The sequence below is a fragment of the Radiomyces spectabilis genome (assembly GCF_025331425.1).
Source record: "Radiomyces spectabilis strain NRRL 2753 chromosome Unknown BYT42scaffold_3, whole genome shotgun sequence".
In the NCBI taxonomy this organism is placed as follows: Eukaryota; Fungi; Mucoromycota; class Mucoromycetes; order Mucorales; family Radiomycetaceae; genus Radiomyces; species Radiomyces spectabilis.
The window spans coordinates 1,096,396-1,115,066 of NW_026251928.1; the positions used below are offsets into that span (position 1 = coordinate 1,096,396).

The 18,671-nt window shown below is 44.4% G+C and overlaps 7 protein-coding genes across 7 annotated transcripts; 4 read left to right on the plus strand and 3 right to left on the minus strand.

The window, feature by feature from the left end:
• The first annotated feature begins 1,662 nt into the window (after positions 1–1,662).
• BYT42DRAFT_559778 (uncharacterized protein) lies at positions 1,663–3,303 on the plus strand. Its single transcript, XM_051567160.1, has 8 exons — positions 1,663–1,743; positions 1,807–1,862; positions 1,925–1,954; positions 2,011–2,401; positions 2,484–2,635; positions 2,704–2,795; positions 2,861–2,998; positions 3,059–3,303. Exons 1-8 carry the CDS (start codon positions 1,717–1,719, stop codon positions 3,136–3,138), a joined length of 966 nt encoding a protein of 321 aa, XP_051426154.1. The 5' UTR covers positions 1,663–1,716; the 3' UTR covers positions 3,139–3,303.
• An 87-nt stretch (positions 3,304–3,390) lies between these two features.
• Positions 3,391–4,507, plus strand: BYT42DRAFT_231665 (uncharacterized protein). The gene is made up of 5 exons (XM_051562620.1): positions 3,391–3,435; positions 3,511–3,770; positions 3,876–3,955; positions 4,040–4,131; positions 4,197–4,507. Coding segments are annotated over exons 1-5 (567 nt in total). The 5' UTR covers positions 3,391–3,433; the 3' UTR covers positions 4,330–4,507.
• Positions 4,508–4,685: 178 nt separating this feature from the next.
• Positions 4,686–7,060, minus strand: BYT42DRAFT_231583 (kinase-like domain-containing protein). Its single transcript, XM_051562619.1, has 16 exons — positions 7,027–7,060; positions 6,818–6,943; positions 6,701–6,753; positions 6,382–6,598; positions 6,284–6,297; positions 6,131–6,216; positions 5,909–6,050; positions 5,791–5,843; positions 5,710–5,728; positions 5,602–5,625; positions 5,439–5,544; positions 5,320–5,360; positions 5,250–5,255; positions 5,127–5,193; positions 4,918–5,051; positions 4,686–4,851 (listed from the first exon to the last, which is right to left on the minus strand). Exons 2-16 carry the CDS (start codon positions 6,855–6,857, stop codon positions 4,801–4,803), a joined length of 1,053 nt encoding a protein of 350 aa, XP_051426156.1. The 5' UTR covers positions 6,858–6,943; positions 7,027–7,060; the 3' UTR covers positions 4,686–4,800.
• A 192-nt stretch (positions 7,061–7,252) lies between these two features.
• BYT42DRAFT_559794 (uncharacterized protein) lies at positions 7,253–9,256 on the minus strand. Its single transcript, XM_051567161.1, has 2 exons — positions 8,874–9,256; positions 7,253–8,655 (listed from the first exon to the last, which is right to left on the minus strand). Exons 1-2 carry the CDS (start codon positions 9,177–9,179, stop codon positions 7,609–7,611), a joined length of 1,353 nt encoding a protein of 450 aa, XP_051426157.1. The 5' UTR covers positions 9,180–9,256; the 3' UTR covers positions 7,253–7,608.
• Positions 9,257–9,561: 305 nt separating this feature from the next.
• BYT42DRAFT_559797 (uncharacterized protein) lies at positions 9,562–12,876 on the minus strand. The gene is made up of 8 exons (XM_051567162.1): positions 12,624–12,876; positions 12,476–12,558; positions 12,240–12,407; positions 11,732–12,178; positions 11,496–11,660; positions 10,731–11,431; positions 9,973–10,637; positions 9,562–9,878 (listed from the first exon to the last, which is right to left on the minus strand). The coding sequence occupies exons 1-8, from the start codon at positions 12,708–12,710 to the stop codon at positions 9,768–9,770; spliced, it is 2,427 nt and encodes an 808-aa protein (XP_051426158.1). The 5' UTR covers positions 12,711–12,876; the 3' UTR covers positions 9,562–9,767.
• BYT42DRAFT_559798 (CTLH/CRA C-terminal to lish motif domain-containing protein) lies at positions 12,877–14,894 on the plus strand. Its single transcript, XM_051567163.1, has 7 exons — positions 12,877–12,959; positions 13,070–13,255; positions 13,352–13,564; positions 13,636–13,758; positions 13,842–14,027; positions 14,120–14,446; positions 14,505–14,894. Exons 1-7 carry the CDS (start codon positions 12,906–12,908, stop codon positions 14,604–14,606), a joined length of 1,191 nt encoding a protein of 396 aa, XP_051426159.1. The 5' UTR covers positions 12,877–12,905; the 3' UTR covers positions 14,607–14,894.
• Positions 14,895–15,057: 163 nt separating this feature from the next.
• Positions 15,058–18,634, plus strand: BYT42DRAFT_559803 (uncharacterized protein). The gene is made up of 4 exons (XM_051567164.1): positions 15,058–15,265; positions 15,363–17,391; positions 17,567–17,755; positions 17,838–18,634. The coding sequence occupies exons 2-4, from the start codon at positions 15,482–15,484 to the stop codon at positions 18,184–18,186; spliced, it is 2,448 nt and encodes an 815-aa protein (XP_051426160.1). The 5' UTR covers positions 15,058–15,265; positions 15,363–15,481; the 3' UTR covers positions 18,187–18,634.
• The last annotated feature ends 37 nt before the right edge of the window (positions 18,635–18,671 follow it).

Genomic DNA, 18,671 nt, shown 5'->3' on the forward strand with positions numbered 1-18,671 from the left:
AATTGAATTCGGAAAGGACGAGACAGGTTTGGATCGACTGGATGCCGAAGATTTGGTCTGCACTAAGATGTTAAAGCTGGCATTGGGATGCGCATTGGCAATTCCTCGGAGCATTGCGATCATGCTATTGCTTTGTTTCATGCTGTCATCCATAGTCTTTGGGATGCGTTCGTTATGTTCTCCACTTGACGCTTTCATAATCAGACGCTCTTCGCCACTCCAGTCGTAACCCAATCCGCCAGCAATAAGGGGGCCGGCCTTTTCGCCAAAGTGCTGGATCCATCTCTGATAGTGCATTGTGCCGGGTTTCGCATTCACACCGCTTAAACGCGAGAAGGTTCGTTTTGATTCCCAAAGAACTATTGGGACTACGCGCCGTACCCACCAAGTGCATTCGTAATCCTTCGAATGTGGCGTTTCGATGGGCGGCGTACAGACACTTGCAAAGTTGGTCAAGACAACTCTAGCCGTATTCCAAGCTCCATCTCTTGAGTAGTCATAGTCTCATCTGTAGACTGCGTCCACAGCCATCGGGCTAGATCGTCCAATTTTGATCGAGAGGACCAAGGAAGCGTTTGTGGACGGGTGTAGGGTTTTGAGCACCTCCAAAGTCGACTGCTGAGAAACAGAGGTATCGATGGATACGATGGGCGCAAGCGCTTCGAGGACGGCTTGTGAAAATTTTGGTAAATTTGCTTCAAACGATTACGATGCTCCTGAGAACGTAATGATTCCTTTGTTCCTTGTTGCTATTCGTATGCTTGCCGATGTCAAAAGGTCTCAGGCTGCATACGGTTCCGACTGGCAGGAATGACGTATTTCGCCTTGGAAAATAACCGGTCGCAAGATGTTGAGGCGACAGGGACAGCGAAGTACTTGCGCGCGCCCTCGTTGACCATCCCTGAAAGACTGTCTGGCAATTATGGCAATACCCAAGCACACAATTTACTCGTTCGCTCCACTACTCGTTGGCTTTTCGGTCGGAAAGCAGCGCGAAAAATCCGGTGTGTATGTGAGGTTCTCTTTACGGGGCCTGGGCGCATTGTTATCTAGCAGTTCATTGTGCGCTATACAATACATAATCGATACGACTCGTTGAGATCCCCTTCCTGCTGAGCATCAGTTGCAATGGGGCCCCGGAATTGCTCCCAAGCAGATCGCATCTTCCTTTGGGCGCGTCTTGAATATACCCAGATTCCCAGTTCATGTCGGATCAGCATTGAAACTTCGGATCGCCATGCGGTTTGCAACGGCATACATGCCGATGTCACCAGTTAGAGAATGATATTTCTGAAGCTTCTCCTTCGCATCTCGGCAGGACGGCTCAAGCATATCAAGAACGACTTGTGGAAACTTGTGCAACGTCGCAGGTGTGGATTCTCTTGCTGCGGCGTCTGCTGATACAGGTTGCTCTTGTCGGCTCTGTTTTTCATCCTTTCATATGAAAAAAGATTGTCAGCGGTAGTTGGAGGCTGTAAAACCCATGAGAGATCTGCCTTTTTCCGTTTTGCATTCTGACCACCTCTTAAGGACTCGATGTGTGAGGAAGAAAGATAGAATGGGTTTTTGCCAATTCGGTTTGAAAATCCCGTTCCAATTGCTGATTTGTTATATTTTAATCACCGCACTAGGTGCAGTTCATTTTGGGGGGAAGGTGTTTTGAAAAAAAAAAAAAAAAAAAAAGTTATACACTACAGCCTGTCATTCTCTACTGCCATGGCACTTTCGGAAGCAGAGACCAAGGTAGTTTCAGCGTACCAAAATCGAAACGTGTATAGTTGGCGTTTATTAATACACACTTTTTAGCGTGAGTCTGAAAATGGTTCGGCTGCCAACGAAAGCCAGAGCAACAAACGCAAATGGTAGAACCTTCAGTCGATCTTGACATTTTCGTCAGTAATGTCTCTAATTCCAGTTTTTGTAGGTCTGTAACGTCCGATGCCGACCGTGAAAGGTTAGTGTTTGCTAAACCGAGGATAAAAGCCATTTATTAAGAGCTAAAAAAAAAAGATCGGAATTCAGATATTCGTCACGTCGAGACCATTCAGACGAAGAAGAGGAAGAGTTGGATGAATTTGGACGAGTAAAACGCCGTCGTCAAAAATTCAGTAGAGAACGACCCGATGTCGAAGAAGACCCAGTGGAGCATACACGACGCTCTTCCTATCGACCCGGGGATACTGACGACGAGAGCGATCGGTACCATCGACGATCGGAAAGACGAGGATCATCGTCCCATCGCCGTCGCCACCGATCTTCACGATATTCGGATTCTGGCAGTGAGGATGAGTACAAAAGCCGTCATCGTCGACGACGTTCCAGTCATGACCATCATTCGATTGATGGTCGTGATCGCGAGCGCGACAGAGAGCGAGAGCGAGAACGTGAGCGTGAGCGTGATGTAAGCACTAGGGATGCTGACCGGTCCTTCACTTGATTCTCGGATCACTGACGCGTTCTTCTTTTTGCTACTTTTATAACAGCCGTATGCTTCTGCTGGGCGTTATCTCGACACCGAATTCTTTCACAAAAAGATTTACATTGGTGACTTGGAAAACGTATCAGAAAAGGAAGTGGAGGAAGCATTTGAACGATTTGGTCCGATTCGTCAAATCAAATTGGTGGAAGGCAAAGCGTAAGGACTTGATAGCATGTTGAATACTAAACCAATCATTCTCATCTTATGTTTGTTGCTGTTTTTAGTTATGGTTTCATTACATATGATGATAAACTCGACGCTCTCAGCGCTATTCGAAGCATGAATGGCGCTGTATTAGGCTCTCGACACATCAAAGGTAAGGGGACGACGGTTGAATTGGAATGTCCAGAAAGAAAAGATTGGGCTAACAGGAGTGAATAGTCAATCGGGCCAAGATACCTGAACGTAATCGGGTTGGCTTTGGAAACGTCCCTTGGACAGATGAAGATGGTATTCTTGCGAAAAAAGAAATGCGACAAGTTCACGAAGATCAGGAACTGTCTCCCTCCTATACACTGGGTAAAATAGGCGAGATACTCACTTTACATCTTTATCATACAACTCACGAAATTTTTGTAGATGACTCCATCAGCAACTCTCCCACTGTGGTTGCACCGTCCATACCTGGAAGAACACTGACATCTTATGATGACTTGTAAAACTATTTATAACGTTTAAAGCGAACGGTATTCTCATTGTATACAAATCCTTTCATACACTTTTTCTATTCCGATCTAAAAAAGAATCGGTCTTTTGCATTACTTCTCCCTATTGTTCCTTGTCTCTTCAAAAGAAACAATAAAAAGAAAAAATTATCAAAAAAAAAAAAGGTTCGTTGCATGAGCAGCAGCAGAAAGCAGTCCGATCATGACGTTGGCGTCAATAATTTTTGTAAGGCCACTCATTTGGCACCGACTCATCTCCGTCTTGGAAAACCCCCTTTACACTCAAACCATGTAAGTACTGAAGAGGCATTTTTAACGATCGAAGGATTTTGTGACATGTAACGGTTGATTGTTGATAAATTGCAGGCCTTTTTCGCGAGCTCTTTCCAGATCTCCGTCGCCGCGTCGTCGTCGTTCCTTGTCGTACAGTCGTTCGCGTTCACCTTCTTCTCGCAGCAGATCACGATCACCACCACGTCGTCGCGACAGAAGCAGTTCACCTAGTGTGGCGAAAAATGTGGTCTTGGTTACCAACTTGACTCGCAATGTTACCAAAGAACATATTCAAGAAATATTCGAACACGCCGCGCCCGTTCGCAACGTCGACTTTCCATTCAACAAACGATGTAAGCAAACCACACAAAGAAAAAAAAAAATTCAGCTCAGAGCAACAGCAATGGACTATATACAATAAAAAAGTACCTAAATCGCTAATCACCGCATTGAATTAGTGAATGCCAACGCCGGTAAAGCTTACGTTGAATTTGAAACCGCCGACGATGCAGATAAAGCCATTGCCTTGATGGACAAGGTACGTTGAAGCGGAAAAGTGGAGATTGTTGTGTTACATAGTCAACGGAACTGACAAAGGCATGGGTGGTATGTGTGTATATAGGGTCAGTTGGATGGTAAATACTTGACTTGTGTGATTGCTCCTCCTCGCCGTCGATCACCTTCGCCCTCGCCTCCTCCCCGTCGCCGATGTAAGTAAAATCATGGTACACTCGACTGTCGTGCGATGTTTTATTCATCTTTTTTTTTGGATTCGGTAGCTCGATATTCACCTCCTCCGTTCCGTCGAGGTGGCCGTGGTGGTGGCGGTCCCGGTCGTGGAAGACGCGATCGATATGTTCCCGGTGGTGGTCGACGTTTCTCCCGTTCAAGATCCCCTGTACGTCGTGGTAGAAGATATGCTTCCTATTCTCGCAGTCGATCGCCGAGAGGTAGAAGCTATTCGAGAAGCCCCAGCTATTCACGTAGTCGCAGCTACTCGCGTAGCCGCAGTTACTCTTCTCGCAGTCGCAGCCGTACGCCCAGTCGTAGCCGCAGTCGCAGCATCTCCCCTCGACGTCGAAGCTATTCTCGCAGAAGAAGTTACAGTCGATCCATCAGTCGAAGCAGAAGTCCAAGCAGAGGAAGACGCTAAACTCTAGAAAAAATTTGATTTCCATGGATACATCATCCCTTATATTCTTCTTTTCTTTTTTTTCTCGCCAAATTATTTCTCTCTCTTGACTGCTTCTTCTTCTTTGGATTCCAATCAATAAAAAAAAACATGTTTTGTTACAATATATAAATCAATCAATGGTAAGAAATGATATGATGATGGGTGGTAATAATTGGGTTCACGGGCAAAGGGGTTTTGCTTGTTTTGGTTCAGTTCAAATAAGTGGAAAGTCTTTCTACAACGTTTGCCATACTCGGGCGCTGATGAACCAAAAGGGGTCAGTAACAACTTAAAATGTAATACATATACCATACAGTCATACATACCCGAACAGGATCGCCCGTCCACATATCCGTGATAAGGTTCATTAGGGTCCTTGGATACATGTGGAATAATTCGGCAGTTGGTGGCCTCATGTTGCGTTCCTTGACCTCGACGTAAAGAGCATGCTCGGACAATTCTACAATATCATCATTATTTTGGTCTTATTATCAACTCGATTCTTCAAACAATCAAGACATCAACAAATACTTGCCCTGAAAAGGATAACCATAGACACCCCAGCTTAAAATTTCCCAAAATATTAAACCACATGCATACACCTTGAATAATCCATTTTCAGTCATTTTGTCAATAGACTTTTTTGCCAATCACTTACATCGACCTATAACAGTAATTTATCCAGTGTCAATAAAAAGTAGCAATGGGATATAGTGTATTGGCAATACCTTTTCGGTGTAACTGGGATTGGATGTCCAGAATTCCGGGGCTGGCAACAAGGGAATCGGTGATAAGTCGTAAACCTCAGATAGAGAAACAATCCAACAGAATCAGATATCATCTTTACCTTGCCAGTTGGGTGTGCCACACTGAGTGTGCATCAATGCATTTGCTTTAGGTCGAATACGTGCCAAGCCAAAATCGTTGACTTTGGCGCGTTCATCCTCGGAAATCTGCCATCATGACGGTCAGAGATCCAAATTTCAGTGACCACGTTGGTACACACTCACCAGTATATTCATTGATTTGAGATCCTTTTTTTTATAAAAAAAAAATTGCATAAATTAGTCTCACATAGTCTGTCTTGCATGGCGCTGCACTGTATCATGATACTTTACTCGGTGGATAATCGATGGCCTACAAAAACAACCATGAAATGAATGACTGATCGGCAGAAATAAACCCCTGGGCGATATTACCTTCGCGTGTGCAAATAGGAAACCCCCATGGCAATATCATGCATATACATCACCTTTTTGCACGATCAAAGCATGTGTCAATAGGATGCCATTATTGTCTAACGAGAGCCAAACCCACCTGTTGAGCAAAACTCGGTTTTTTGTATTTGCGTATAACGTCAAACAAATCCCCCTTGGAGCACAGTTCTGTCACGATGCACAGATGTTTTGGATGAGTGCACACGCCAATAAATTTGATCACGTTTTCATGACGCAGCTGTCTACAATCAAGAGTCGTTATTTTAGAAAAAAAAAAGCATTTTTCACTTTTTCCTCCTGCCTTCCAACATCGGATACCTACTTTAAGACATTGATTTCATGCTTGATCTCCGCCAAATCGACGTGGGTAAAATCGGTTAACCTCAGTTCACCAATCGCTACTGTTTCCTGTAAACGAGTATTTCCATGGTCATCCATAACAGTTTACAATGATAGATTTATTATCCCGACTTACTCCCTTGTATTCGCCTGTGACGTGTCACAACCGTTAATCAAGACAAAAAAAAATGGAAAGATGATGTGGCCTCTTTTTTTTTTGAATTTTATGCTTACCCGCATAGCAATCTTTGAATCCGCCGCTGCCTAATTTGGGTCCTATGATCATGGCATTATAAGGAATATCCAAACCAGGGGTATCATCGAGAAACAAGGCCGAGAAATCGCGCGAGTTGAGTTGTAGTCGTTGTCCTGGCTGTTGGTCGTTGGGTGCCAGAGATCGCGCAGGAAGTTCCGGTGTACTCGGAGCAGGTGTTGGTCGTGTGTATTGTTTCTGTGCAAGTCAGGGCGAGTATGTTTGTGCGTTTTTTTCCAAAAAAGTTAAAGTTTTGTACCGTTATAAACATTTAAAAAAGAACAAGGTCCGAGAGTTTACCCAAAACAAAAGGTTATCGATCAGTTCAGCTTTGGTGCCTTCGGTGGGTAATCCTAACCATCCAACCCCATATTTTTTAGATGACGCCTGCCACTGTATGTGAAAGGGTGGGCGTACCTCTTTCCTGGCAAAACTCGATAAGATCAGCCAACACCATTTTATCAAGTTGTTCCCGCTCGATGCACTAAGAAATCCATTTCAGTCAAAACCCGCCTAAACAAGCCATACGACGAAAGAAGGCACCTACTTCCAATGAATGATCAATATGACGGTGGATGGTTTGGAAGCGCATGATGTAAAGATCGACGAGGAAAAATCCAACGTACAGCAAGCCTCGCAGAAGAGAAGGAAAGAGGAAAGAAACAGACGCCATTAGCGTATGACGCGATAACCCACATAAATAAAATAAAAATAAAAAGCGGGAACACATATCATCACATGGACACCATCGCAACCACGGGGTTTGGTTCAAAACAAGAAATCCATAAAACAGTGATTCCACCGTTCACCCAAATTACTGTCATGGTTCGCCAACCATCTTATCATGATGAAAAAGGAGGTGAAAAGAACTCTGTCTGTTATATTTTGAAAAATGCTTGGGATGCCAAAAGAAAAAAACGAGAGCAGAAACCAATTCATAAGAAGGAATACAAGGAAATCAATTTATGCTAAGAAATGTGCTTGTAAGAGAAAAAAAAATAATGAATAGGAGGAGAGATGTGCAAAGATGAAAAAAAAAATTGAATGCATAGTTTAACATGATAGAACAAGAGACGAGGTAATACTGAGAGTATGAAATAGCAGGGGAACAAGTTGAAATGATAAAACAAAGAGTTAGAAAAAAAAAGTATAAAGTAACAAATGAATTCACCATCTTTCGAGAAAAAAAAACACGCATAGACCGGCTATTACAATTGAGGATCAAACACCATGTCTCTGCGATCCGCCAAACCCGACGGTCCCAACGATAGCTTGCTGTTGCTGGTGCCGTTGCTGTTGCCGTTGGTAGTGTCTTTGGTGGGTTTGATATACAATGGATTCTTGCTGAAGGAGAGACGGATACCGCCCTTGACCGAGTTGGATAAAGTGTGACCTTGCAATTCAGCCAGAGCCTGGGTGGCATACACGACATCTTCAAATTCGACAAAACACATGGGACCTTGGGGCTTGCTACGGAAACAGAACCGTTTGTATCCTCGACACTTTGAAAAGATTTGTCGTAATTCGTCCTCGCTGGTGTTGGGAGGGAGGTTGCCGACGTACAACGTGTTGCACGGGGGATTTTGGTCGGCGGGATTCGGGGTTCGGAAAGAGCCACGATAATCGACAGGATACATGGACATCGATCCCATGCGAGAACTTAAAAGATCGGCGTCATCAAAAAGCGAAGAAATGCTACCAAAGCCAGGATCATTGGGTGCCGGCGACGATTTCGAAAGGTAACTGTAGGGATCGTGGTCTTCTTGACCGGATATCGATGACCGAGGAGGCGGAAAGAAACTCACGGCTCGAGGCGACACCATATTAAGTACGTTTTGTGCATCAAAAGACTGCGACCGCAAACCAAACAAAGAATCGTTGAAAGCTGAAGGCGCCGAAGTCAAAAACGCATCATTTTTGTAATCGGCCGGCGATAATAAATCACTGGGCAGTGGTGAGAACAAGTCGTAGTGCATGGACTGACTCATCTTTCGGGACAACATGCTGACAGGCAAGGTAGACTCGGCCACTGTGCTACCACTCGCAGGACCTAGGGCTGCCGCGGCCGAAGATGAGGATGGAACAGCATTGCTGCCCAAAGTATTGGGTGCCACGGATCCTCGTTTGATGTGCAAGTTTTTCTTGGCCATTTCCGCTTTCAGGACTGCATTCTTATCCACGTCAATCTTTTTGCCGCTCAACACTTCCACCGCTTCCAAGGCTTCCAATCGAGTGCGAAATCGAGCAAAGCCAATCTAAAAATGAGACAAAGAAAACAGCATTGTGAGCTTCATTCCCACTCTACGCATGCCATATCATTCCTCGGTGCTTTGTCCGTGGTCTCCCCCCGGTCCCTCCCCCCAAAAAAACAGAAGACCCAAAGAAAAACGCAAAAAAGAGTGGAGAACCCAAATGAATGGGTATCTATATAAAAATATGTATCAAACAAAAAAGAAAGAAAGAGCGCACATACCATTTGCTTTTTCCCCCCTGCAGAACCGCTTGTGCCGTCATCGTCATCTTTCTGATGCCATTTCAAGGATGCTGCTTCGAAGCCGGGCGAGAACATGAAGATATTCTGAAACTCCCGTTCTTGCATATCATCCGGAAACCCGACGACGAAGATGGTCGTAACATCTTCCGACAAGGCATTATTAAGCCCATTGTTGGGCGGTAATGAACTGAATAACGGTGGAGCCGGTGATGCCGATAATGGATGCACTCGAAAATCGTTTGCGTTGTATGACCCAGCAAGGAGAGATGACGCTTCGCTAGTCATTACTGATTATGATATAAGTAAAAAGAAAAAAAAAAAGAGGAATATAAAAAAAATAAGAGAAATAAAAGAATTACAAATTTTTTAACTCTTTTTGTGAAATAGGAAATGGTTTTTTTTTTTTTTTTTTTTTTTTTTTGCGTCGTGCAGCGGGGAATGTGGAACCTATAAAGAAACGCACGCACACAAACACAATACACTATATAACACACAGTTCAAACTAACAAAAGGGTTAAAAAAAAAAAAGTCAGCTTGCAACTTATTGGCACCCGAGCAGAATCCCATATAATCCCATAAAATTTTTTTTTTCTTGTAAGACCTACACGCGCCTTTTTTTTCCTTCTCAATTCATCGAAATACAACCAATCACTTGTCAGCAATTTCGCTTCTGCCAAAAAATAAAAAATGACCGATAGGAACCCAGCCAGACATTCAAAATAGGGTTTTTGCTGCTACTTTCAATAAGTAACGCCATCCCCTTGAACCCTGACGATCCCTTACCATCCATATTGTCTATTCTTTTTTTTTTTTCGTTTGCCTTTTTACCAATAAATATTACAATTCCCGTAACAGGACATGTTTTCTATTCGTCTACTGTTTCCTTTGTTCTAGTTTGCGTTCCCGATTTTCTTTGCCTGTCAATCCTACTCGTTCGTGTTTCTTGGATTCCGTCTTGTGAGCGCCCTTGCGTTTATGAGGATCCTGTCAATTTTACGCATTAGATTTTTCGGCTTTGTTATCCCCCAATAAAATTGGGAGACTCGGGTTCTTTTTTTTTTTTTCTTGGTTGTCTTACCTTTCGGCTCATCAGTACTCGATTGCGTGTCCCCTGACCGCCTTCCCAAAACATGCCACTGGTTTTGACCTTGTCGAACTCGTGGCCACAGGCACATACCGCCGGCTGCGAGGTAATGGCTTGTTCTCGGGAGCACAGACCACACACGTGTCTTTTCGCCAGTTCGTGGGGATGATCCTCTTGTTCGTCGTGGCATAGACCGCATGCATACAATTTACCACAGCAAGGAAATCGAAACCATCGTTTGGATTTGCCAAAATGACGACAGGTCCCCTGATTAGGCAACGGTTCACCCACCGTCAAGAAATCTTCCTTGTGCTTATTCTTCTTGTTCCGTAATTTTGCGAGCTGAGCTTCGTCCGGCGTCAGATCTCCACCGACACTGTTCTTCAATTTCATCATTTGCTGAGCATCCAATCGCAGTCGTTCACCTCCAGCATTGATGTTGAAGAACTCAAAGTTGCCCAGGCCCATGGTCATCTTTGCGTGGCAAGCAAAACAATGCATGGAAAACGGTTGCATGCCAGGTCCTAATCTCACCGCATTTTGCATATCTTCCATACAAGCACTGCAAGTCCCGATATACGATGAAGGAAGTAGATCAAAAGCAGTACATCCCGCCAGTTGCAACAATCCCAAGCACGTCGAATTTTCATGCACCAATTCTATCAGCAAAAATTGGTTACTCAATCATCTCCGTAAAAAGAAAAACAAAAGCTGCTAGAACCGCAAGGAAAAATAAAACACGGGCTACTTACCACCCCAGAATTTCACGCCAACAATCGACGAGCAGGTATTGCATGTGGTCCATCGTTCTTTCTTGGCTGGTTTTTTCGCTTGACTGCTGCTGCTGCCTGCCACTTGTTCCGTCGTTTCAGGAACGATATTCTCAATTTCCATGGCATTCTTACAACGAGCACATTTCACCATAAGCCGAAGTACCGTGCATCGGAATAAAGATACATTTTCAAATCTTGGCTGCAACAATCGGATTTCCGTACCCTTTCGCACATTCGGCGCCGAAAGCGCAAGTGTATTTGGTTGTTCGGATGGAGCTGCATCATCACCGGATTCCGTTGCTGGTGCTGTCTCCTTTTCTTTTCCTTTCGCCTCGTTCTGTTCATCCAAGCTAGCGGTCGCCACATCATTGGAGGGTACACCCGGTGGTAATAAAAGACTAGGATCATTGACAATTACCACCCGATTTTTCTTGGTATCGTTGGACAAGGCGTCAAAAATAGAGGTTGTCGTTGCCTTTTTTGATGGAGCCGCTGTTTCGGCAGATTCACTTGTTGTCGGCTTTAATGGACGACTTGACGATGCACCAGATTTTTTCACAATCTCTTTCGTGGACGGCGGAATAGAAAGCGCTTCCCAACGTTGATTTAGCCAGTTGAGTTTCTCAAACAAGGTTGCCTTATTATTTTGCACATGCTCCGCAAATGCCTTGGCAACGAGACTATGTAAATTGTAATATTTTAGTAATTGTGAAAGCGCTGATTGTCAATGGGTCTGTCACTTACTTTGCTTGGGCATCAGTTAATGCTCGCGTTTCAATATCGATCTGACATGGCATTAAAGGATATAATTTTGGCACCGTGTATCGCAGATGACCTTCGACCGTTTGTTCATTGGATTCCTTGCTTAGCAATATCGATAGCTGAATGACCGTTCGCTCTTTATCATCTCTGTGAAAATCACCGGAAATCTTAAGTTTTATACATTATCATCAACCATAACGAATAAAGAGGGGCCTTACTTGATGGTTCGATATGAATCTTGGAAACGAGTTTGCAACTGGCGCAATTCTCGTTCTCGCTGTTTTTCCGCGTGTTGACGTTCTTCTGCCGTGAATACGGGTAATTCCTTGACAGGCGGTGTAACAGGGACGGCGGATGCCGCAGTAGACGGAGTTTCGGCCGCCGTCGGAGGAGGAGGAGGAGGAGGCGTAGTTGTATCCTTTGGCTGCGCATGTTGGGGTTTGGAAGAGGAGACAACATGGGCCACAAAATCGGCAGGCAAAGGGGGCGCAGCTTGGGTGTCGGTGATTGATTTCGCATGAGAAACAAAGCGGACAGTGGCTGCGGGAGGTTGTTGGAGCAAACGTTCCATATGTCGATCAAGCCAGTCCATCTGCCTCACAAGCGTGGCATGTGTTTCTCGGTTCATGGTAGCGACGTGATTAGCGTAACCTTTTTCGAGATTTCTACAAACAAAAAAATCGTGAGCTCCATTTGTTCGGTGTCGTGAAGGACGTCAACACTTACACAGCAAATCCTTTGGGTATATCCGTATTCATGACAGTAATAGTACAATGCTGGTCCGGGTAACTTTTGGGAATATGAATCTGAACTTTTAGCGCTTCCAGCTCGAAAGGAAAATCAGGATCGGACGGACGAATGGCTAATCGCAAAACCGTTTCGTCTTCATTGTCGCTACAAGATGTCCAAAGTTCAATCAATAACCAACATTCATCGACATTTTTTCTGCTCAAACGCCTTACCTGGCTATGCGAACTGAGGACTGATATCGTCGCTTCAGCTGGGTGAGTTCCGATGTACGCACATCACCTACATTTCGAACAGGCTTATCAAGGGTTAACATCATATGATAGTGCGTTCACTAACAGAAAAAACCCGGTGAAAAATTACCTTGGCTTGCGGTCGAACCACAGGTCGTCTGGGTCTCGGTTTGGAAGATGTATTTTCAGGTGTGGCCATGTCACTTGCCGGAGGCATACAACAATAAAGTGGGAGGTCTTTTTTTTTGTGAACCGCAGCAGGATGGTGGAGCCTTAAATACAAATGAGGGAAGCGTGACTGCCGCATAAATGAAATCCGACGGCGGGTGTCCGCTTTCAACCAGATGCAAGGAAAAAAGAGCCGCTTCTTTTCGTTCATATATTCCGACAGCCCGCGACTTGACACCGTTCCATGAACGTCATTAAACCCGAACAAATAATTGACCTTGAACAACATCTTATCAAGGTAAATTTGTCTTTGCCCATTGTCCTGGAGTGTTATCGCTACGACTTTCACAACCGGTCAATGGCTGAAATACCCACAAACTCAAGCGTTGACTAAATTATTATGCGCAGGTGCCTTATGAGCAACTACGAAAGTCGTTTAAGCATTCCCATAAATATACCGAAAAGGAGCTCGCGGGACTCAATGAAAAGATTGCTCACTGTCTAAGCGCAGCAGCCGAAGGCGCCATTTCCCCGGAACAGGCCACATTGCTGATTGACGAGTTGATGAAACAAGTGGAAACCATGCAGAAAAAAGTAGGCATTCCCAACCGCAAAAAAAAAAGTCGTCGCGTGTGCAGATAAGCGAAGGAGAGAGTAATAATTATTGACAACTTCTGAAACTTTGTTTAGCTTCAAAAAATCAAGGAAGAAGAGACTTTTCATGCAAAGCGTATCAAAATGCGATTGGATCATCTCAACAGTATTGCCGATACGACATCGCCGCAAGCGCCTGAATTTCAAGCATGGTGCAAAACCCGTCTCAATAGAGTCATTGTGGATTATTTACTGCGAGAAGGTCTACCAGAGACCGCCAAACGAGTGGCCACTGAAACCGATGTCCAGGTACATCCGATCCTAATGCAATACCATCAATATCGAATTAACCCTCTTTTTTTTTCTTTTTTGATGCACAGGATTTGGTGGATGTGCAGCTATTTGATCAGTCGGAAAAAGTGGAAGAAGCTTTACGAAGGCACAGTTGTAAAGAATGTCTTAAATGGTGTGCGGAAAACAAGTCTGGATTGAAGAAATTAAAGGCAAGTGTAAAAAAGAACCCAAACAGTCTAGATCTTTGGTGAGTGAGCCAAAGCAGAACAATTCTAAATGGTGGATGATGCAGAGTACGCTGGAATTCAATTTGAGGCTACAGGAGCATATTGAACTGGCCAAAACCGGTAAACGAATCGAAGCCGTCAATTATGCGAAAAAATACCTTACGGCTTGGCAAGATACCGAATCCAAAAGAATCATGCAAGCCATGGCCCTAATTGTGTTTAGCAAAGATACCGAATGCCAACCTTACAAGGTACAAAAAAGACATGACGAGAAAAAAGAACCATCCCTATTTTCGTCCAAATCGGCCAATACCGTTTTTTTTTTTTTTTTTTTTTTTTGTAGGATATGTACGACCCCAATCGATGGACGGAGTTAATCGAACAATTTCGAGCCGACAATTATGCATTATGCTCGCTGACTTCGCATCCTCTTTTGTCGATCACCCTGCAAGCCGGTCTTTCAGCGCTGAAAACTCCCCAATGTTATGAGCACGAAAATAAGAATACCAATTGTCCAGTGTGTGATGCCGATACGTTGGGTCAATTGGCCGAAAAACTCCCACTGAGTCATCACGTGAATTCTACTATTGTATGTCGTATCAGTGGAAAGATCATGAATGAAGATAATCCACCCATGCTGCTTCCCAATGGCAGAGTCTACAGCTTAGAGGTAAGTGCCCTATCTCAAGGTGACAAGAAAAAAAAAGGTCTCACTGTGGCAATCATAGGCACTGGAAGCCATGATGGCTACCAACAATGGCATCATCACTTGTCCAAGAACAGGGGATACATTCAAGAGAAATGATTTGAAAAAGTTGTTTATTTCATAACCTCCCTCGAGAAATGTATATCCAAGCATATATTTTTTCATCCTTTTTTCGTTCTGAATGCCTCTTCTTTTGTATTTTTTTTTTTTTATTTCTTTTACTGTGGGTACAGATATTTCGTGTCACTTGTGCATTTATGAGAGCGGGAAATTACGGAATGAAATCACCATCATTGACGATAGAGAGTTTTGTCTGAATGTTGGCGTTTTGCTTTTCTCACAGTGTGTAGATTAATGTTCAAAAGGGTTAATTGATTAGATGTGCCATAGCTGATGGAAAAACCAAAAGCGGATGAACCAGAAGAAAAATCAGTTGGCGTCATGGACTGAGCATGGAACTAAATCTGATTGGCCGAAACCGATGGCTGGTATTTCAATTATGGTTAGCTTCATTTTCATGTAGTCTCCGCCATAAAAACTGCAACTTCATTCCAGAGTCAGCGATTCATAATGACCTTGAAGAGACGTGTCCTCAAAAAGAGAAACAGAATTAGAGAAAAAAAAATATCAAAGTTACCCATTTTTACACATTTTTTTTATTTTTATTTTTTTTGCATCGTCGATTCTAAAAGGGAGAACCCCACCCCAAGCTTTTTTGGTTTTTTTGTTTCTTTTTCGCATCGTCTGCGTTTTACTGTCACTAGTTTTTGGAGCAGCTGACGGGTATGTTGAAAAAAAAAAGCGGGCAAACGTTGCTTTGCATGGATAAAAAAGAAAACCCAACCATGCTAATAATAATAACGCTTTTGCATATTAGTAGTTGTTTCTTTTTTTGCTCAAGTTTCTTTTCTCTTTTCAGGTTGATCAGGTTCCCATACATCACTTTTGTTGTCTTGTCTGTTTTTTTTTACGAATCCCCCACTAGTTCGAGTGTTTGCCATGGCGCCCATTTTGTTGAAGATCAAGGGCAACAAGTCATTTTCCCCATTTTGCAACTTGGACTCGGAAGACGAACTTTCCAAGACTTGGCGTGTATGCACCAAAGTGAAAGATTCATTGGAGAATGGATCTCGTTTGGAAAATTTGTCTTGGCGTCTTTGGTTTGTTCACAACATCCTCGTGGATGGCGCAAAGAAAAAATCGCAATTTAAAAAGCTCTCGTCAGTAACCACCCGTAAACTCGATAAAGAGAAAGGTCAACTGCAGCTTGGAGCCAAAACCAATTACAGAGCAAAAGGACAACCAATCAATCAACAACAACAACAACATGGTTCGCGCACTTCTCACGGATCTTGCACGTCCTTGAATGCCTCCTCGCATTCACCACCTGCACCTGCACCATCATGTCCTTCCTCTTCTTCTTCTTCTTCCTCTCCCCCTCCTCCCCCTTCAGTAACGTCTACCAACGGCACTAGCAACCACCCGCAGACCATACCACAGAATGATCCGATGATATCTCAATCTAGCCACCTTCAAGACCGAGACGAATTACATTATCGCCGATTCGTCCGTCAGCAACAACCATGTCAGCAACAGGAACCACCACTACAGGCACGAACAAAGTCATCTGTTTCCATGCCACATACGAATGAATCATCCTCTGCATCGGCTTCTATACCTTTCAGTCAGCCTTCTTGCAGGCTCAGCAGCGAATCTAATTCTTGTTCTTCTTCTTCTATTGCAAAGACGCCCACCGCCGTGACCTCTGCGACATCGAATCCAACGAACCAATCGAATCCAGATATCACTGTTGACCGTTCGTACCCTTCAGACATGCCTGGTCGGCAGGTGACGGAAAATTTTGTCCTTCACCAATATACGTCTGATCAAGCATGTGATCAAGTTGTGGAACTGGAAGACATCTTTGGCTCGTTTGGCGACATGCAACAGTTTCTGAATTCAGTTCCCGGAGATGTTCCGGCAGTCGACATGCAGCTTTACGATATGCTGCCAGACGACTGGAATCACTTTTCCTCCCCTGTTCCCAACCATTCCTTGCCTTCACAAAATGGTCCCATCCTTCAATCCACCCCCGGGCCAACCTCCATCCATCATCCCTATCTCAACACGTACTCTGACGTGTATCAGCCAAATCCTCCCTTCAATGCGTCTCTCACCAATCTCGGTCAATCTTTGCCCCAGACATCGGCCCAGGGATCTCAAACCGGACCTGTTCAGTCGCAACCGTCATCTTACGAGATATCCTCCACCCGACCGTCCCCTTCTCCCACTCTGCCATCGTCTTCTGTCTACCTATCAACCAACCCCAACGGATCCATGAATACGACGCCCTTGTCGGTATCCAACGCAACCAAACCCGACGATCCCATGGTACTGGATTCCAACTATTCTTCCTTCTTTACTATCCCGAATGGTGCTTTGTATAATAAGCTTTTGGCCACGTTCCCACCGGAAATGCTGCAATCGGCTGAACGACTATTATCTTCCGGTAATCTGTCGCACTTGGCCATGACAAACGAAGCCTATGCCGATGCATCACCAGCCCAAATGACTTTGTCCACAGCAAGAGACATGTCTCACGGCACATCGCCTGGATCGGACAATCCCAACCCCAACATGCAGTACGCATTTCTCCCTCCATCCGTATCGCCCTCTTCCCACCCCAAACCGTCCTTCTCTTCTCACACCTCCGTATCACAATCGGTGCCTACTTCTCGAGCGACCAGTCCTTCCCCGGATGGGCCGGACACCGTTCCTGGTACACGAATCATCAACAGCTCTCCATCCGAAGGCAAGAATCCCATTTGCAGCAACTGTGGTACCTCCACCACGCCATTATGGAGACGATCCACCGAGGATGAATTACTGTGTAATGCTTGTGGATTATAGTAAGTATGGGAAAGGGGAAGAAAAGAGAGAACATGACACAACCTCTGTCCAACCGGTCTAGACCGAGGTTTTTGCTGAAAACAGAAAAAAAAAGAAGAAATGGAACGAAAACAGAAATTGAGAAGAAGGATTACAGTCAAACTCACAACGGGGGTGTCCCTTTTTTTCTTGTAGCCTGAAACTGCATAATGCGCCGAGACCGAGACATTTGAAGCCTCATACTATGCGCAACAAAGACGGCCGACCAGGAACCGAGGATGAAACGCCTGTCCAAACTGTATGTTCAAACTGTGCCACGACCACCACTCCACTGTGGCGTCGCGATATCGAGGGATCACCATTGTGTAATGCTTGTGGTTTGTAGTAAGTTATTACTGTAAGACAAACTCTTGTGCCGCGTTTGTATAACCAACAGTATTTGTTTTTTTGTTGCTTTATTTTATAGTCTGAAACTGCATCATGAGAAGCGGCCACTGTCGATGAAAACAGACGTGATCAAAAAGCGGCAACGCTGCGAAAACAGCACGCATTCCAACGTGGCTCAAGCAGGCATCAACATCCTCAGCATGAACGGCCACAGCGGTTCATTGTCGTTGCAAAACAAGGGAAAACAAGTCAACAAATCACGGTTTGCCAACCATCACGGCAAGGATTATCGTTGTCAAGGGACGGAATCCACCCATCCATCTACCATGTGTTCCACGTTCACCCAACCTTTGCGACACACATTCTCTACCAGTAACCCACCGTCCGGGTGGATGGCAAGTACAGCCGCTTCCGGTTATTTGTCATGAATGATGTCTGCCAAAACAAACAAGCAAAGCCAGAAAAAAATTCAAAAACATTAGCGCATCCCCACATTTACAATAGTCATTCTCGGGATATTGCCATGCTGCCCGACCCTTTTTTTTTTTTGTTTAATGTACACACCCATTATTATCATTCTATTTCTCGCTTTACATCATGTTTATTCCTTTCAGCACTGCTTCCATAAATCATTTTCTCGCCATGTTTCTGCCATTGTCATCAGCATGATCAAGATCATGATCATATTTGCAATGAAACGAGGCGGATGGATGGCACAACTTCTTCAGTGGGCCTCAATTTGCACTAGATGATGCATATGGAACGCCTCCGGCAAGCGGATCATGGTCGGTCTTTCTGCAAATAAAGCTTCTTCCATGACAAATGCCTGAAACTTTTAGCCAGCCAAATGGAGTCTGTCATTGGTGGAAGAAAGGAAAGCATAAAAAAGATGACAAGTGCGAAATCTTCAGGG

Excerpts from the sequence above, each read along its gene's own strand:
- BYT42DRAFT_231665 (XM_051562620.1), top strand. Across the intron at positions 3,956-4,039 it reads CCATTGCCTTGATGGACAAG|GGTCAGTTGGATGGTAAATA; the intron begins GTACGTTGAAGC and ends GTGTGTATATAG. Across the intron at positions 4,132-4,196 it reads CCTCCCCGTCGCCGATGTAA|CTCGATATTCACCTCCTCCG; the intron begins GTAAAATCATGG and ends TGGATTCGGTAG.
- BYT42DRAFT_559797 (XM_051567162.1), bottom strand. The coding sequence starts at position 12,710 with ATGCCTCCGGCAAGTGACATGGCCACACCTGAAAATACATCTTCCAAA. Across the intron at positions 12,559-12,623 it reads TGGTTCGACCGCAAGCCAAG|CCTGTTCGAAATGTAGGTGA; the intron begins GTAATTTTTCAC and ends ACCCTTGATAAG. Across the intron at positions 9,879-9,972 it reads GAGTACTGATGAGCCGAAAG|GATCCTCATAAACGCAAGGG; the intron begins GTAAGACAACCA and ends TAAAATTGACAG.
- BYT42DRAFT_231583 (XM_051562619.1), bottom strand. The coding sequence starts at position 6,857 with ATGGTGTTGGCTGATCTTATCGAGTTTTGCCAGGAAAGAG. Across the intron at positions 5,844-5,908 it reads AACCGAGTTTTGCTCAACAG|GTGATGTATATGCATGATAT; the intron begins GTGGGTTTGGCT and ends TCGTGCAAAAAG. Across the intron at positions 5,052-5,126 it reads CTATGGTTATCCTTTTCAGG|AATTGTCCGAGCATGCTCTT; the intron begins GCAAGTATTTGT and ends ATGATATTGTAG.
- BYT42DRAFT_559803 (XM_051567164.1), top strand. The coding sequence starts at position 15,482 with ATGGCGCCCATTTTGTTGAAGATCAAGGGCAACAAGTCATTTTCCCCA. Across the intron at positions 17,392-17,566 it reads TGTAATGCTTGTGGATTATA|CCTGAAACTGCATAATGCGC; the intron begins GTAAGTATGGGA and ends TTTTTCTTGTAG. Across the intron at positions 17,756-17,837 it reads TGTAATGCTTGTGGTTTGTA|TCTGAAACTGCATCATGAGA; the intron begins GTAAGTTATTAC and ends TTTATTTTATAG.
- BYT42DRAFT_559778 (XM_051567160.1), top strand. The coding sequence starts at position 1,717 with ATGGCACTTTCGGAAGCAGAGACCAAG. Across the intron at positions 1,955-2,010 it reads TCCGATGCCGACCGTGAAAG|ATCGGAATTCAGATATTCGT; the intron begins GTTAGTGTTTGC and ends TAAAAAAAAAAG. Across the intron at positions 2,999-3,058 it reads GTCTCCCTCCTATACACTGG|ATGACTCCATCAGCAACTCT; the intron begins GTAAAATAGGCG and ends AAATTTTTGTAG.
- BYT42DRAFT_559798 (XM_051567163.1), top strand. The coding sequence starts at position 12,906 with ATGAACGTCATTAAACCCGAACAAATAATTGACCTTGAACAACATCTT. Across the intron at positions 13,565-13,635 it reads CCACTGAAACCGATGTCCAG|GATTTGGTGGATGTGCAGCT; the intron begins GTACATCCGATC and ends TTTGATGCACAG. Across the intron at positions 14,447-14,504 it reads GCAGAGTCTACAGCTTAGAG|GCACTGGAAGCCATGATGGC; the intron begins GTAAGTGCCCTA and ends TGGCAATCATAG.
- BYT42DRAFT_559794 (XM_051567161.1), bottom strand. The coding sequence starts at position 9,179 with ATGACTAGCGAAGCGTCATCTCTCCTTGCTGGGTCATACAACGCAAAC. Across the intron at positions 8,656-8,873 it reads CAGGGGGGAAAAAGCAAATG|ATTGGCTTTGCTCGATTTCG; the intron begins GTATGTGCGCTC and ends TCTCATTTTTAG.